The sequence below is a fragment of the Armigeres subalbatus genome, chromosome 1, assembly GCF_024139115.2.
Source record: "Armigeres subalbatus isolate Guangzhou_Male chromosome 1, GZ_Asu_2, whole genome shotgun sequence".
In the NCBI taxonomy this organism is placed as follows: domain Eukaryota; kingdom Metazoa; phylum Arthropoda; class Insecta; order Diptera; family Culicidae; genus Armigeres; species Armigeres subalbatus.
Window position 1 is genome coordinate 18,227,425 of NC_085139.1, and position 17,974 is coordinate 18,245,398.

Genomic DNA, 17,974 nt, shown 5'->3' on the forward strand with positions numbered 1-17,974 from the left:
CGCAACCGTGGGTGATGGACACCGTTTCGCGATAACTATAGGAAGGTGGCCAGCTCCACTGCGGATACCTTCATGTTGGCGTGTTTCTGGTGGACACACTGGGCGATCCGTGACTTCAATTGCAAATCAGCGTTTTAACGAAATTCCTAAGCGAAAGTTGAATGATTGCAATTTATTGTTTGTGCGAAATTTTCCTGCGAAAAACTGGGAAAAATGTTTAAAGAGTGACACGCAGCTATTGCTTACAATTTACCCCGATTCGATCATTGTTTACCTCTCTCCACTGCCTATTATGAGAGCATGTAAGTGATTTAGACAACGAAAGCTAAATAAGCAATTTGACGAATTACTGTAATCATCTCACATCATCGTAACCGTTGAGTTAGTCGCGACAAAAGTAAAATCGGCGTTGTTAAACTACATACGGGCGAACGTGCTTAGCATGTGGGAACAGGGAAGTCATCATTTGAACTATTTTTGTTTTGCGAAATGCCTTAATTTCCAAGTTTGCTTTGTATTTTATTTCGCCTTCTCCTATGCTGATTTGGCGGGGTTCAATTCCAAATTGTTCAACAGTTCATCGAAGCTGGACGACACTTTCTGCTTGCAATAAGGACAGGTGCCCACTGAAATGGCGAAGAACGTTCTGCTGTCCTTTAGCGACATGAACCACTGAAATATTTATTCGGCATTAGAAATTAACAAAATGGTCGAATTATTTTTTAGAATAAAGCTATTTACCTCTTTCAAGCAACCAATATGAAAGATCAGCGAACACTTCTCATTGTCGCACGATATGATTGGGATCTTATTCTGATCATCCCGATAGGACATGCAGATCCCACACGCGGCCACCTCCTCATCGTTGCCGGGTTGCTCGATCCGCATAGGAAACGCCATTATTTCGAATATCCTCAGCAGATTGGTGTAGACATCGCTCTCCGGGTCCCAGTCGTGCAGTTTCCCGTTGTACAGCTCTCGAAGGTACTCGACTTCAATGGTGGGGCCGAGAAACGCAACCACCACCGAAGACGGCTGCAAAGGGTGAAGCGTGATCTTGAGGAACACCTTCTGATTGAACCGAATGATCCGCCACGTGCAACGTGTATCGATGTGCGCCGGTTCGACCACGTGGCACAGCTCGTCCAGCGTGTGCATATTGCTGTAGAACTCTTCCAATTGTTCCAGTATTTGAACAAACGAGGAAGCATGGGCTTCCGGAGATGCATGCCACTTGAATAATTCGATGGACGATCCAAGATCCGGCAGACTGTGGGATGTCACTTGGAATTCGCCGTCTCCTGTTCGCATCATTTCCAGTGAATGATCAGCCATCGATTTGAAACCGGTCAGTTTGATTTTCGACATATCGGAGGTTGTAAAAATCTTACAGGAATGGTCGCTTTTGATCTTTTCCAATTGTTTGAAAACTTTTAGCACCGAGTCTACATTGATATCGACAACTTTTCTCGGTATGATCTGATATTTGTCTAAATATTTAATCACATCGTCTAGCAATAGTGAAGTATCTTCCATTTTAAGCATCTCTTTCACATCAACCGGCTCCAATCCAGCAAAAACGGCAATACTTGTGCGACTGGTTTCCGGAAATTCAGGTAATGCAAGATGGATCATATATTTCTGTAATGCAAGTATTCGAAGTGCGATAATTTTAATTCAGCTGTTCAGCACAATCTATGTAGCAATCTTTAAAAATAAAATGAGTTGAGATTTGAAGCCATCCGATGCTTTGCCGAAAGATGTGCGGCTTTAAACTCCAGGAGAGTTTCACCCACCCACTTTAAAATATATATTTTTCGAAAACCAGTTGTCGAAAAAAGTTAAAGTTCTTTCATAACCTGTCAAAAAAAACTTAAATTTGAACTGTTTTCAAGAAATACAGGGTGTCCCAGAAAGTATAAGTACGATGTAATTAGCTTCCGCACAGACCGTTTGTCAACGATTTAGGCTACATTTTCAGTCTTTTTTTTTAAGTTACTAGCAGACCCGACGCACTTCGTTTCGCCTAAAATTGATTTATTCTCGAGTTATGCAGACATTAGTGTTACATTTGTATGGGAGCCCCCCTTTCCAGAGCGGGGAGGGGTCTCGAACCATCTTAAGAACCTTCCCCGACCCCAAAAACTTTTGCATACAAATTTTAAAGCCGATCGGTTCAGTAGTTTCCGAGTCTATAAGGTTCAGACAGATAGAAATTCATTTTTATGTATAAAGATGATGGAGTCCGCTTCCTTAAAGTGCTTTCACAAAAGTGCCTTTGTCAAAGCCCAAAAAGTTTCAATAGAATTTTCCTGGGAATGGTTTAGGGAATCTATCTCCTTGACGTCATAGTGCATGACAGGTAAGAAGCCATGGAAACGGGGTGAGACAGGGAGGCCTGTCAGGAGGGCCTTGGTAGATGGACAGGAGGAGTAAAGAAGATGTGCAAGAATCCGGATTCATTGCGGTCGCTAAGTTGCGGACCGGACAGGATAACGACAAGGGCCTAGGACACTACACAGATTACCGTATCCATCACTTAAAGTCACTCCTGACGGAATCCAAGATTAAACGTACTCGCGTTTTCGGGGGCAGATCACTCGATACAGAAGCAACACACAACTGTCATTTTTATTTATTATTTCACGCATGCTGCGACGCAGCAAAGCTAAATCAACAAAAATGACAGTTGTGCGCCGCCTCTGAATCGAGTGGTGTGCCCCCGAAAACGCGAGCACTTTTAATCTTGGATTCCGTCAGGAGTGACCTTAATACACTGAAGTCAAAATAGTATTGGGTTATGATGCTTTCGGATAATGGACAGTAACCGCCGCTACAAGTATTCTTGAACGTACCCATCATCTGTTTTGCCGCAGGAGTGGATGGAAGGTGTCGTGTGTGTCGTGTGTCCCATCTACAAAAAAGGCGATAAGCTGGATTGTAGCAACTATCACGCAATCACATTGCTGAACGCCGCCTACAAGGTACTCTCCCAAATTTTATGCCGTCGACTAACACCAATCGCAAGGGAGTTCATGGGGCAGTACCAGGCGGGTTTTATGGGCGAACGTTCCACCACGGACCAGGTGTTCGACATTCGCCAGGTACTGCAGAAATGCCGCGAATACAACGTGCCCACACATCATCTATTCATCGACTTCAAAGGCGCATATGATACAATCGATCGGGACCAGCTATGGCAGCTAATGCACGAACACGGATTTCGGGATAAACTGACACGGTCAGGGTAGAAATATTTCACAGTCAATGCAGTGAAAACCATGGATCTCAGTATAATCTGCAGTCGCCTTCATCGCCGCCGTGGTGAGTGCGACTGGGTGCAGCCGAAAAATCATTTCCAACACCGACCGTTTAATTTCGCATTCAGCCACTCACAAGTCGCTCTGACATGCTGCTCAGTTCGCGCCTTGCCGTATGACTGTGAGTGGCCCATTTAAACGCGTGGTGAGTTTTTTCAATTTGCTGGGTGAATGTGTACATTTTGCTGTGGTAAATTTCATCTTCGCGGCGCAGTGGGTGATGTGAGTTCTGTTGTTTACTTTTCTGCCTCTCCGGGAATGTGAGGTTGATTTCAGAGCAGGAAGAAAATAAAAACATGATATAAAAAAACATCACCTTCATCCAGTGCTGCCGAAAATTTACAACCCTGGACACGGTTGATCAAAGTGACAATGGATCGGGTGATATGCGTAGTTCGAGTTTCAGGGGCATTCTCGAGTCCCTTCGAAACCCGCAGAGGGTTACGGCAAGGTGATGGTCTTTCGTGTCTGCTATTTGGAAGGGGTAATACGAAGAGCAGGGATTAAAACGAGTGGTACAATTTTCAATAAGTCCGTCCAGCTATTTGGCTTCGCCGACGACATAGATATTATGGCACGTAACTTTGAGAAGATGGAGGAAGCCAAGCGGATCGGACTAGTCATCAACACGTCGAAGACGAAGTACATGATAGGAAGAGGTTCAAGAGAAGACAATGTGGGCCACGCACCGCGAGTTTGCATCGGTGGTGACGAAATCGAGGTGGTAGAAGAATTTGTGTACTTGGGCTCACTGATGACTGCCGAAAATGATACCAGCAGAGAAATTCGGAGACGCATAGTGGCTGGAAATCGTACGTACTTTGGACTCCGCAAGACGCTCCGATCGAATAGAGTTCGCCGCCGTACCAAACTGACTATCTACAAAACGCTTATTAGACCGGTAGTCCTCTACGGACACGAGACCTGGACGATGCTCGTGGAGGACCAACGCGCACTTGGAGTTTTCGAAAGGAAAGTGCTGCGTACCATCTATGGTGGGGTGCAGATGGCGGACGGTACGTGGAGGAGGCGAATGAACCACGAGTTGCATCAGCTGTTGGGAGAACCATCCATCGTTCACACCACGAAAATCGGACGACTGCGGTGGGCCGGGCACGTAGCCAGAATGTCGGACAGTAACCCAGTGAAAATGGTTCTCGACAACGATCCGACGGGCACAAGAAGGCGAAGTGCGCAGCGGGCAAGTGGAAGATGACTTGCGGACCCGTGGTTGGACTGCGTGGTTGGCGACGTGTAGCCATGGACCGAGCCGAATGGAGAAGACTTTTATGTGCAGCACAGGCCACTCCGGCCTTAGTCTGATAATAAATAAAATAGCTGGTGTGAGGCAAGGATGTATTCTATCACCGTTACTGTTCCTCATCGTAATCGATGAGATTCTGGTAGATGCGATTGACCGTGAACCAAACCGCGGGCTGTTATGGCAGCCAATAACCATGGAGCACCTAAGCGACTTCGAATTGGCTGATGACGTTGCACTCCTCGCGCAACGGCGCTCTGATATGCAGAATAAGCTCAATGACCTTGCCGAGCGCTCCTCCTCGGCAGGTTTAGTCATCAACGTCAACAAAACCAAATCGTTGGATGTAAACACGGTGACTCCTTCCAGTTTCACAGTAGCCGGGCAACCAGTGGAGAATGTTGAAAGCTTCCAATATCTTGGTAGCCAAATGGCGTCATACGGCGGTACCAAGATCGACATAGGCGCACGGATCAAGAAAGCAAGGGCTGCCTTTGCGAGTTTAAGAAATATCTGGAAAAACAGGCAGATAAGTGAATGCACCACACAGATAGAAAAATCCACTGAAATTTACGCTGAAAATCATGCACATAAATGGAACGTCATTATTAGCGTACTTCCACACGAGAAGTAGCCTAAATGTATACAATATTTGACGTGAATCGTCGATATTGCATACAAGTTGTAAGCAATATTGTTAGGAAGAGGGCCATTTCAGCGTATAATAGCTTAAATTTCCGCATGTCAAGTTTCACGCGCTGTTTATGTTTCATTATTTTTTTCCGTGCACAATACGAATTTTCAACTCTAACGTGAAATCTGTACTGTTATACGCTAGCGAAACATGGTGTGTATCAGTGGAGAACACTCAACGGCTGCAGGTGTTCATTAACAGATGCCTGCATTATATAATTCGGGCCTGGTGGCATCACAACTGGATCTCAAACAACGAGCTCCATCGTCGTTGTCACCAGAGGCCGATAGCAACAGAAATTCGGGATCGAAAGTAGGGCTGGGTCGGCCACACTCTACGTAGGGGCGGAAACGAAATCTGTAAAGCAGCATTAGACTGGAACCCAGCGGGACATCGCAGCAGAGGCAGACCCAGAGGCTCATGGCGGCAAATCCTCAATAAAGAAATAAAAGAAGTCGACCGAAATCTAACCTGGCAACAGGCTAAAGCGGTAGCCGGGCAATGCTCAGGATGGAGATCTTTCAAGTCGGCCCTTTGCACAACCGGAGGTGTACAGGATCCATAAGTAAGTAAGTTATGGGCCCAGGCTCTGACATATGCGGCATGTTATTAACTTCTTTTTTCTTCTTCTGCTTCCTTCAAGTCCGTAGTTCATTTTGTGTCTTGTTCGGCCGACTTTATTTTTCGATGTTTTCAGATATTTCCATATTTTGAACAGACGAACCTGAGAAGACGAACCATTTTTAAGGGAAAAGATCGAACAATTTTCCGATCGAGCAAATAGCTCATAGAGACCGATTTACGTTCAGATTTTTTCATGTACTCCATAAAAACTTAACCACTTTTGAATCACAGAGCGACAGATTATAAGGTAAACAATGATGTTCAGTAAATAATGTCATTTAAATTTCATCAGAAAAAAATAGGAGCGCATGAAAATCGTGCTTATACTTTCTGGGACACACCGGGAACTGAAGACTTTAAAATGGGAGTAAAAATCCCAAATTTACCCCCCAGTGGTAATGAAGCTATTCTGAAAATGATGACGATTTGATGATTGTTCGTACTTTTTTTTCAATTAATTGCCTATCTTTTAACGTACACACGCTTTGAAACTTTTTATGCAGACTGAAGCTGTTGTTTTGGGAGCGAGCCTCGTATAAATGGGTTAGGGACAAAAGGTCGAAAGGACAACAAGTCGAAAGATAAAGGTCGAAAGACAAACGGTCGAAGAAACAAAAGGTAAAAAAGGACCAAACGTCGAACGGGACAAAAGGTCGAAAGGAACAGAAGGTCTAAATAGACAAGAAACTGAAACGGAGAGATTCAATCTCGCACAACACAAGTTTAATTTATTTCTTATTACGCTTTTTGCACTTTATAAGAGTTTCGCGAGATTTGTTTTCTCACAGTCATCTTTTTCTCACACTCAATACACTCAAAAAAGTTTGATTTTCCGTGTATAATATTTGTGTGTGAGTGCTCAATCTGAAAACAAATAGACGTAAAATTATGGCGGGAATCGATTTAGTGTACACGCTTACATGTGACTAACGAGTCCCATTACTTATAATTGGGTAAATTTCAGTTACAAAAATCGATCAACCCGAAATGAGAGTGGGTGCGAGAAAAAGAAGCGGGCAAATCACAATCTACACATAACTCTTCAAATTGGTGAAATCGGCAATAAATCAACAATCTTTTTTATTTCTAACAGAATCATCTAGACTAGCAACCCTATAACCAGAGACCGGCGGAGTGAAAAACTGTCGAAATGGCAACGTATGAAAATGTATGAAATCGTGAAAATAATACTGGCAGCACTTGAACTTTTTGCTTGCTTCTTATGGATGCAAAAAGTAAACAAGTCGAAATGGAGCCGCTTTTGACGGTTCGATTGGAAACAAGATCGCGTCTTCGCCGATCTCTTATTCTAGTATTTCTAAACTAGACATTCATAATATTGTTTCATAGTAATTACTCCTTCTTTAAAAATTGCTCATTCTTCAACTTTGATTGATGATATTAGTGTACCATTTCTGATATAAGTTAAATACATTTCACAAATTCCTTCCTCACGCGACGAAAAATCAGCAAGAGAGTACGGACCGTAACCATCGGTGAAGACCACTGCGACGAAAAGGGACTAGCGATTGAAAACTTGGTTCGTGGTACTGCACCTTCTCAACTTCATCGGGAGCACACGCATACTCGCCGATGTGCTCAAGGACCGTGGATTCGGCATTGTAGCGCTGCAGAAGGTTTGTTGGAAGGGATCAATGGTGCGAACGTTTAGAGGTAATCATACCATCTACCAGAGCTGCGGCAACACACACGAGCTGGGAACAGCTTTCATAGTGATGGGCGATATGCAAAGGCGCGTGATCGGGTGTTGGCCGACCAATGAGAGAATGTGCAGGTTGAGGATCAGAGGCCGGTTCTTCAACTTCAGCATAATCAACGTCCACAACCCACATTCCGGAAGCATTGATGATGATAAGGACGCATTCTACGCGCAAATCATAGGAGATTTGAACGCTTAGGTTGGCCAAGAAGAGTTTAGACCGACTATTGGGAAGTTCAGCGCTCACCGGCTGACGAACGAAAACGGCCTACGACTAATTGATTTTACCGCCTCCAAGAATATGGCCATTCGCAGCACCTACTTCCAACACAGCCTCCCGTATCGGTACACCTGGAGATCACCACCACAGAATCACAAATCGACCACGTTCTGATTGATGAACGGCACTTCTCCGACATTATCGACGTCAGAACAAATCGTGGCGCTAACATCGACTCTGACCACTATCTGGCGATGGTTAAACTGCGCCCAAAACTATCCGTCATCAACAATGTTAGAGCGACTGAAGCAATCTGATGTCGCCACTGCATACGCGCAGCATCTCGAGGCAACCTTGCCGGAAGAGGGTGAGCTCGATGGGGCCCCTCTTGAGGACTGCTGGAATACAATTAAAGCAGCCATTAACGACACAGCGGAGAACAACGTCGGGTATGTTGGACGAAGTCGACTGAACGATTGGTTCAACGAAAAGTGCAGACAGATTCTGGAGGAGAAGGACGCAGCGCGGACGGTCGCACTGCAGCAAGGTACCCGGCAGAACGTGGAACACAGAAACAGAAACCCCCTTTTTCTAGAAGAAGAAACGCCGCTTGGGAGAAGCGGAGTGCGAGGAGATGGAACAGCTGTGCCGTTCTCGAGAACCACGCAAGTTCTATCAGAAACTCAATGCATCCCAGAAAGGCTTCGTGCCGCGACCCGAAATGTGCCGGGATAAGGATGGGAGCATCTTGACGGGCGAACGTGTGGTGATCGAAAGGTGGAAGCAGCACTACGAGGAACATTTGAATGGCGCTGAGAGTACAGGCAGTGAAAGTCAAGGCAGCGGAGGAGATGACTACGTCAGTTCAGCGGACGATGGAAGCCAACCAGCCCCCACCCCCCAAGTCAACACCATCAACAGGTAGCGGAAACCTTCACCTACCTATTGGTGGTGTCGGTTTGCATGGGAGAGTTATCAGATTCGTCAAATCGTCGTTTGAATCTTTGTTTACAAAAGCAGATAAGTCGTTTTGAAAATTTTGTCTTGAAATATAGAAATTGTCAAAAAAAATAAACATTAAATCTTGATGAGCTCAGCTCCGATACCAGCTGCTTTATTGGTCTTTAGCTGTTGGATGGCATCCTTAACTTCCCACAATGCACTTCTTAAGCTTTTTCGATGTTTTCGCCCATATAAACAAAAATACTCAACCATTTCAACGTATTGGTGCAAAGTTTACAAACCCAGCTACATTTCACAATGATATCCTATAAAAAATAAGGTTTTCATAACTTTCTAACGCATTTAGAAAATGTTTTAAAAATAGGCCTGGGGCAAAACGCCCGAATGATGGTCTAAAATGACTCAATTGCATGTAAAATGATGGTGAACGCATGGTTGTTTGTTTTTTCTTAATGGATTGTACTACAATCTTACGGATATGGTGGAGAAATAGAAAATCGTTAAATTTGAGTGAATATGAAGAGATTTTGCTAAATTTTTCTAAAATTTTCCAATGATGGATAACAGATTATGAATTGTAATGGTAATATTCGTTCATAAATGTACTACAGTGATTTTATGAGTGAGGCTATTTTGCCCCAGGGGTGCATTTTGGACCGTTCTCCCCTATACACTCTCGATAGGTAGCATACCGTGAGAGACGTTTTTCGGTAGCTGTTACGTTACCGTTACCGCTTTTTCCCGATGCACATTTGCGTCCTTTTAGCGTCACTCGCACGCAGCGTTGAAAAGAGGCAACGTGGGCATTGAGCTTATGGTTAAGAGCGCGCTGCTGTGCAATCTTTGATTGCGCGTTATCACCGCGAAGAGCTGAGCGCTTGAGAAGAGCGCGACAAAACTTTTTTCATAGAAAGGAGAATAGACACAGAAAGTAGGTGTAATCAGTGGTGCAATTTATCAACAATGCCTGCTGAGTGTGATTCTTTTGTTTTGGATTTTTCTTTGCTCCTCTTTGCCTATGACGGTGCCTTCAGGGGGAGAAGGCGGAGCACTGAATCCCTACCCCAACATGTGCGACATCTGGATTTGGTTCTAAACTGTAAACAACAGTGTTAATTCTCTACCACCTTTTTGTTATGGCGAGGCAATTTTTATGCACACTTTTGTTTTCGATATTTTGTCAAAATTAAACACTCAATCATGCAGCAATATAACGATGTGGTATGCTTGAGATACTTGCTTGATTATAGGGACTCGAAAAAGAATTTAGTTGCGGTAACTAACCGAATATAAAAATGTTCACATAAACGATTGCGCCCTAACACCGGTTCTAAGCTTCGATGCAGAGTACACGAGCTTTGTTCGCCATTGACAGGCGTATGAGGCCCTTGGGTGCCTTTCAGTCAGCAAGGCAAAGCAGGAATAGCTTAGCATACTCGGTTTGCCAACAGCGGGCTGCAGCGATGCCAGATCTACGGAAATTTCCGTAGATCTGCGGAATCGAGTGCTTTCTACGGATTTACGGATCCGTAGATAAAAACTACGGAAATTTGAAAATTTCTGCGGAAATCTACGGATTTTTTTTTACTAGAACACTTTTAGTTTCAATTTATCTGGTTACAAATTTAGTTCAAGTTGAGTAAACAATATATATAAGTTCCTGATATATGGGTTTCTATTTAGAGGGAAATACCGTTACAAATATTTATTGAAAGTTATGTCCTATTGGTCTCCGAAAGGTCAAGGGGAGGGAATAATAATTATTTTTTAAATGAAAAATCAAAAACTCATTGGATTTCGAGTTGGATTTATTAAAGAATGTTTCGAAAATTCTAAAAAAAATGGAAATTTTATTATTGCTTCCTCAATTTATTAATTTCAGACAAATATAATTCGAGGGGGACATGTTTTTTTTTAATAATTGTATAGGCTTTATACAATTTTTATTATGAATATATAACTCACAGACGAAAAAATAGGCTACACCAAGCTATACGCATAAAAATCTTAAAGTGGATTCATCCGTAGATGGCGCATTCATACAACAATTCAAAAACATTCCAATCTCTTTGATTTATGGGATGTGCAGATTACTTCTGCATAAGGTTTACCGCATTCATGATAGAATTAGTGGCGAAAACATTAGAATTAATAGTTCCAGAATTTTTTTTATATAGTATTCGATTTGAAAAAGCGATCCGTTGATAATTTTCGTTACGATTTGAATCGAATAAATTTCTGTCTTGCTTCCATTTGAAGAAAAAGGAAAGAAAATCAGCATTGAAGAGAGATCAATTTCCACGCTGATACTCATCCCTCCCTCCCTTTTAATTATGAAAGCAATCTTGAAAAAACAAATAAATGGTCGATCATTGACCGAGATTACCACTGCCTAAGGTCCAGTAAAGAATCACATTGAAAATATTTCTTGTGTATGATGCACGAAGCTTGTTGCAAATAATTCAGTGAAATTGAACATCCTATATAAATTATTGAATAATACTCTTGCTCTTGTGTTATAATCCAGAAGCTAAGTAAGAACAGCCATGTGTGCAATCTTTGTGGAATTTAGGATTCAACTTTGACCAGTTGGAAGTCAGTAAAGGAAGGTGCCACTGATTGAAAGCGAAAAAGAGGCACATTTGGTCTTTCGAACCGTATAGTTCTGAAAGCCTCTTTAATAAAGAAGAAAAAAGAAGAAAAAAAACCATATAGTTTCCCAATAGTCTGGTCCGAAGGAGATATTTAGAGTGCGTATTTTTTTTTGTCTTTATTATGGAGACTTTCAGCCCGAGGCTGGCTCGTCTCCGATACACGTAATTAATTTCAAGGCTCAAGCGAACCCTGGATTCTTGACTGCACAATTCATAACACAGCTGAAACATTTATTAAACATTTTATTACATATACATCATTGCTTTAAAAAAATATTCTGGCGGAGTTCAACTGGGACACAATGGTGCACGCGACCCAGTAAACTGAATATTTTCCCTGAAAATTGTTTGTTTACGCCAAAATAGTTCATAAAAATAATTGTTATAAATCCTGAATCCTGGACGAAATTCTTATTTGACATTTCACATTTTTGACAAATAAAAACCCTCCAGGGATTCAAAGTTTCCTAAGGAATTGTTTTAGAAACTCCTTTGGAAATTCCTTCAGCGATTCTCCCAGAAATTCCTTTAGGAATACTTTTTGAAAATCCACTCAAGTTCTCCTTCGGAAAATCCTTCAATATTTCTTTTGTTAATTCCTCCAAAAATACTTTCGGGGGCTCCTCCAGGAGTTCCAAATAATTTTCAAAAAAATCCGCCGATAATTCCATTGCACATTCTTCCAGGGATACCTTCGGAAAAGTCCTTGTAAATTTCTTCAGCAGTTTCTACGCGAAATCCTCTGAAAATTATTCTTAAGACTTTTGAATGTCGAACATTCTTTTACAAAACTTTGGAATTTACTTTTGTAATTCGTTCGGCTACTTCGTCCTAAAATCATAAATATAATAGCCCTGTTTGTCTGTCCGGTGACTAGCCAATCAGACGCAGCATGCAGGGAAATTCTCACAAAAATAAAATATTTGACACTATCACTACTGCTTTACACTACTGTTTTACTATCAGATGCAGAAAACAAAACCAGTGGTAACCTTAGACAACAAGACACAGCATTTAATGAAAAAAATCACAGACAACAGACGTTGAATAACACATAAACCGTTTATATAAAAAACACTTGCCAGGGGCGCTACTGCGTCCACAAATAAACTAGTTTTCTAGATGAAAGTCCAAATGAACTACTGGATAAATTTCTAAATAAATAAAATAGTGAAGCGATTTCCCAAAAAGTTAATAAAATAATTTCTGAATAATTTCCTGTTGAAATTTCTGAAAATATTAATAAGGAATTTTTGGAGGAATTCCTTTAATAATCCTTATAAGAATTTCTGAACTAGTTTCCGGAAGAATTCTTTACAGAACTAACCAATATTGACTTTATAAATTTCCGAAGGAATTTGTGAAATTCGGAAGTTAGTTAAATTCGAAAGCAACTCTATTAGGAGGTTTCGAAGAAGTTTCTGAATATTTGCGAAGGATTTGGAATTTAAAAATGAATTTCTGGAATAGTTTTTGATGGAATATCTAGAGGATTTCTGAAGCAATTTCAAAAAGACGAATGTTTTGAATTACTTACCATATTAATTCATGGATAATTGTTCCCATAGAATTGTTTAAAGTATTTACAAAAAATGTCAAGCAGACTTTCCATAGAATTATGGATACATTTATGAAATACTAATTCATCCAGGAGTTGCTCCAGAAATTCCTTGAAATTTAATAAATAGAAGTTTGTAATCTCGATATTTTGAGGATTTTATTGGTTTGCTATCTTAATTTCAATGTCAAAATAGGGTTTTGTTTTACTCACTTTATAGTTCAAACTGCTGACGCCAAATTACGAATAAACTAATTACGTCAAAATTGTTGGCAAACCAACATTACCACATCTACGACACCGCCAGCGCTTCAGCTTAATAATTTGAAATGTTTTGAAAAATAAGAAGTCCATAATAGTAAACTGATTTTAGGTTGAAATTTTTAACAGAGTTGAATAAATAAATTGCGAAACGCACGGACAGAAAACTGTTTACATTGAATTAAAAAATAAGATTGTTGTTTTTAAATGTTAACATTCATTTGAAAATACGACAACAATTATTGTTTCTACAAGATTTGGTAACATAATAACAATAACGAAATATTATTGTTTCAACAATACTGTTGGAAATGAGCTTTTGAGAAAGCTCAAGTGATGTCAATTTACACATTTGAAAACATCCTAAGGAAGATATTTATGAATTTTTAAACACGGTTTCTTTGATATGAAATTGTATGAAAGGTTCGACACTTCATCTCGCTTCATCCCATAGCTCCCATTTTCATCCCACACGGACACAAAACAATTCACATTGAATCAAAATATCGCTTGTTATTTTCAAATACATATTTATTTTCAAGTTTACCTTGCATATTATTATTTCGACAAGAAATGTCTTGCTTTTTTTTGTATCTTTATTAAGGAGACTTTCAGCCCGAGGCTGGCTCGTCTCCGACCGAAATGTCTTGCTGATTTTAACAAGAAAATATCATTGTTTTAACTATCCTGTGAAATTGAGCTTTCCCGAAAAGATAATTACAGAGAATAATTTAAAAACTGTCTCATTGATTGATGTGAGCAAACGGGCTTTATCAAAACATGCATGATTATTATCTATATATAAACACCAGACATCGTAATACAGAGGGTAAAATATATGATTATTTTCAACATGTAATTACATTTCGTGGATAGATGAAAACAGCATCATAAATGACAAAAATAAATTTGTTTATAAAACTCATTTGGGACATTTTATACCGTTCCGCTAGAAATATGTAAACAGAACAGAAAGTTTGAACCTATAGATAGATTTAGTTTAATTCAAGCTCTATCTGGAATAAGGGCGAATGTCGCAAGAGAGAATTCTCTTCGCCGACTTCCCCTCTTTTAAATAAAAGTGACAAGCAGATGATTTCGTTGCGGTTTTTCCCCTCAGAACGTAAGAAAACATTGAAAACTTGCATTCTGAAGTGATGAACCGCGATGAAATCCTCTGCTTGTCACTTTTATTTAAAAGAGGGGAAGTCGACGAAGAGAATCCTCTCTTGCGACATTCGCCCTTTTACCAGATAGAGCTTGAATTATTCATTTATCCAAGTGGACGATACATAGCCGGTGGAACCGTTGATGTACTCGATGTATAAGGTAGGTTACTGCCGCTTCTGACTCCCTAGTCCCTACTAACCTTCTCAATAATTCTAGTTCCAGTTGCCAAATGATGTACGATGGAAATCTAGCATCCGAAGAATTACATGGGTGCCTGTGAAAATATCTTTCTTTGCTCTGCCCAGAACTAACATGAAGATAGATATGAATTTTTATCATGTAAGTATTTACTCTCATAAAGGTTTATTTCGACTTCTAATATAGTTTTGTTTCAGATCCCAGCGGCACACTCTGGATCGCGGATGTTTTTTAAATCTCCAATTATAAGTGATGTTTTATAGGTAATTTTAAGTTTGAAAATGCACGAATAAAATATATTTCCATAAAAACATTGTCTTATTATTGAAATTGGATCATCATCAAAATCCAATTGTACTGCGAAAATTCAATAAAGATTATTATTAAAATAATAAGAGTAAAATCAGCAGTGATTCAAATTGTTCGGGGCTGTCAGTTTGAATATGAATCTGAAACATTGAATTTCCCAGCAGCTGTTCTAGATTCAGTTTTTATACCAGTCAACTGTCAAAAAATAAAACTGGTATAACGCTCCGTTCTATTTTCTGCAGATTTGAACCACGATTGAATCACGAGATTCAAATATTTTTCAATTGTTTTGGTGTATGGATGCGTCATTTTATCTACGGATCAATCCACTTTGCAATTCTGGCGCCTTTCTTGGCAGTAACATAATGATTTCAATTAATTGAAAATTTGAAAAACATGAATAGAACACTGCTGGGGAAACCAGCGAGTTTGTTCTATTTTGCTCCAGATGCAAACTAGAATAGTGGTCGAAAATTTAGAATCAAACTGAATCACTCCTGATTTCACTCTAATAGCTTTTTTATTTGTTTCAAAAATAATGATGTTGAAATCTAAAATACATCTCTGTTTGAAACAACAATATTATTATTGCTCCGCGGATGGTATAGAAGCTTTTTGATATTTGGAAGCTTTTAAAGCTTCTAAAAGAACAACAATAGACCAGTGCATGATGACGTAGGTTGACAGTTCACAGAGCTTTTTCTCCGAGACTTAGCCTCCGGCGCAGCTTCCGATAAAATTGTTTCGTCATTTTATTCGCATGTAGATGTCCATTGCGATTGATTTTATGCTGAATGCAAAGAATAACACTAAAATATTCGGATCACAGCAATTTTAAACTAAAAATATGAATTTTAATTTTCCCTTCGTCGATTTTTCTTCTAACACCTTGTAAACAAGCTCTGTGAACTGTCAAAATAAGTGAGGTTAAGTTAGAGTTTGCATTGGTCTATACTGGATTGTTGAAATAATAATATTTCTTTTTACCGCCAAAACAATGTGAAATTCTTGTTAAATTTACATCAAATATCATTGTATTTACAAGAGTTTTTTCTGCGTGCGGTAGTATCAGCATTAGAAACAGTTATGTATATGTATATGTAAAATATGTATAGCAACTGCCATTGCGGCGAGTGTGGAAGTGCGTGTATAGGTCACTATGCCAAGAATCTATTTCTTCTTGGTTTTTCATGAAAGTACGGATATAACAAGACCAGTAGCTATAAATTTTGATGGTTAGTGGTCTTGTTGTTACCTAATTTGTATGCAGTGAGAAAAGTTAGATATCAGTCGTGTAATGTTCTGTATACTAGGAGAGTGGAGAAGCGCCGAAATAGGGCAAGGCAATAATTTTGAGCGAATCTACGGAATTGATGTTGAAGCAATCTGGCATCGCTGGCGGGCTGAAGCTGATGATCATTCGGCACAAATTTCCTGTCATTGTCTTTCAAGTGATAGTATTAACCCATGCATTTATATAGGGCCGTCGCATTCACGCAGCAGCGAGTGAACTGAATGGTCTGTCACTGCGAGCTACGTGTGCAATGAGAAGAGAGTTTATCTTTGATTGTTGCTGCTAATCATTTTCAGTTTTCACTGCTAGGAAGTGAGTGTGAAGAGGAAATGGTATCAATATCCAACAAATTTCAGTCACTGAGACTGAGAATTCGCACCACTGGGTGTAATTAATGTTAGTGGCTAAAATTGGGTTGGGTTGTAGCTAAAAAACCTAAACAATCGCTTAATTATAATAAAATGTTCAGAACATATCAGAAAAATTATTTATTTTATTTTGTTGTTCAGAAATATTATTTTTAGAGAGATTATGGGAGATAATGTTCATTTTAAAGACTTTTTGGTGGAAGGCAGAAACATGTGATTCCAACATAAGCTATTTAGACTCTTCGTGTTAGTCCGAAGTTCAGGGAAATGTTTCGATTATGTTCTCTTTTTCTACAAATAAATGAGAGCAGATTTTTCGAGCTGAAACGCAGTGGATCTCGCCCCTATGAAAACTTATGACCAAAGACATCTGGTTTGAGGATACCTTCAAGCTGAAAAATTCACGACAGTTTTAGGAAACAATATGCAGCACATTTTTCATACATTTCTCACAATTCGCATCTGAAAAATTAACCGACAAGGTGGTAATTAGAAACATAAGATGAAAAGGACCGCAGTCCGGATAAGCGGGGGGATACGTACGTATGTACGTGGGCCCTCCTTAGCCGTGCGGTAAGATGCGCGGCTACAAAGCAAGACCATGCTGAGGGTGGCTGGGTTCGATTCCCGGTGCCGGTCTAGGCAATTTTCGGATTGGAAATTGTCTCGACTACCCTGGGCATAAAGTATCATCATATTAGCCTCATGATATACGAATGCAGAAATGGTATACTGGCTTAGAAACCTCGCAGTTAATAACTGTGGAAGTGCTTAATGAACACTAAGCTGCGAGGCGGCAATGTCCCAGTGTGGGGATGTAATGCCAATGAAGAAGAAGAAGATGTACGTACAAAATTGATCCTTAGGTGTCTGCCAGAGTAGACACGTCTACGCGACGCGGCGCGAAAATTGCACACAAAGGAATAACAATCAATAATAAGGAGCTGTCAAATCGTATGGACGCTTCGCTTCGCACTTCGCGTCTACTCTGGCCGCACCCTTATTCAACCGATAATTTAATACCGATTTTTTTAGTCAAGTTACCGATTTATCAAAAAATAATCTGGGCACCCTGCTTTAACATCTAATATCTTTACTTTATTTACTTACACTATCATAGCAACCAACGAAACGATTCGAATTTATTTCGGCTAGAAATGAATACTTTTGCAGAAAATTCGCCTTTTTACTTGCTGTTTCACACATTTTAAATATTACACGATATTACACATAATAATCAGTAAATATTCGAAACCAATTGCCGAATATATTTATATTTAACCATTCAAACACCACTTTGTTTTGCTTTGAGGTCAATAACACACCAACACATTCACGCCGGGTCGATTTGACAGCTTGA

General features: G+C 40.1%; 1 protein-coding gene across 1 annotated transcript; it reads right to left on the reverse strand.

The window, feature by feature from the left end:
• Positions 1 to 494: 494 nt before the first annotated feature.
• On the reverse strand, positions 495 to 17,862 carry LOC134222361 (E3 ubiquitin-protein ligase Fancl). Its single transcript, XM_062701521.1, has 3 exons — positions 17,725 to 17,862; positions 742 to 1,641; positions 495 to 672 (listed from the first exon to the last, which is right to left on the reverse strand). Exons 1-3 carry the CDS (start codon positions 17,818 to 17,820, stop codon positions 535 to 537), a joined length of 1,134 nt encoding a protein of 377 aa, XP_062557505.1. The 5' UTR covers positions 17,821 to 17,862; the 3' UTR covers positions 495 to 534.
• Between the last annotated feature and the right edge of the window lie 112 nt (positions 17,863 to 17,974).

Excerpts from the sequence above, each read along its gene's own strand:
- LOC134222361 (XM_062701521.1), bottom strand. The coding sequence starts at position 17,820 with ATGTGTGAAACAGCAAGTAAAAAGGCGAATTTTCTGCAAAAGTATTCA. Across the intron at positions 1,642-17,724 it reads TCGTTGGTTGCTATGATAGT|AAATATATGATCCATCTTGC; the intron begins GTAAGTAAATAA and ends CTTGCATTACAG. Across the intron at positions 673-741 it reads ATATTGGTTGCTTGAAAGAG|TGGTTCATGTCGCTAAAGGA; the intron begins GTAAATAGCTTT and ends TAAATATTTCAG.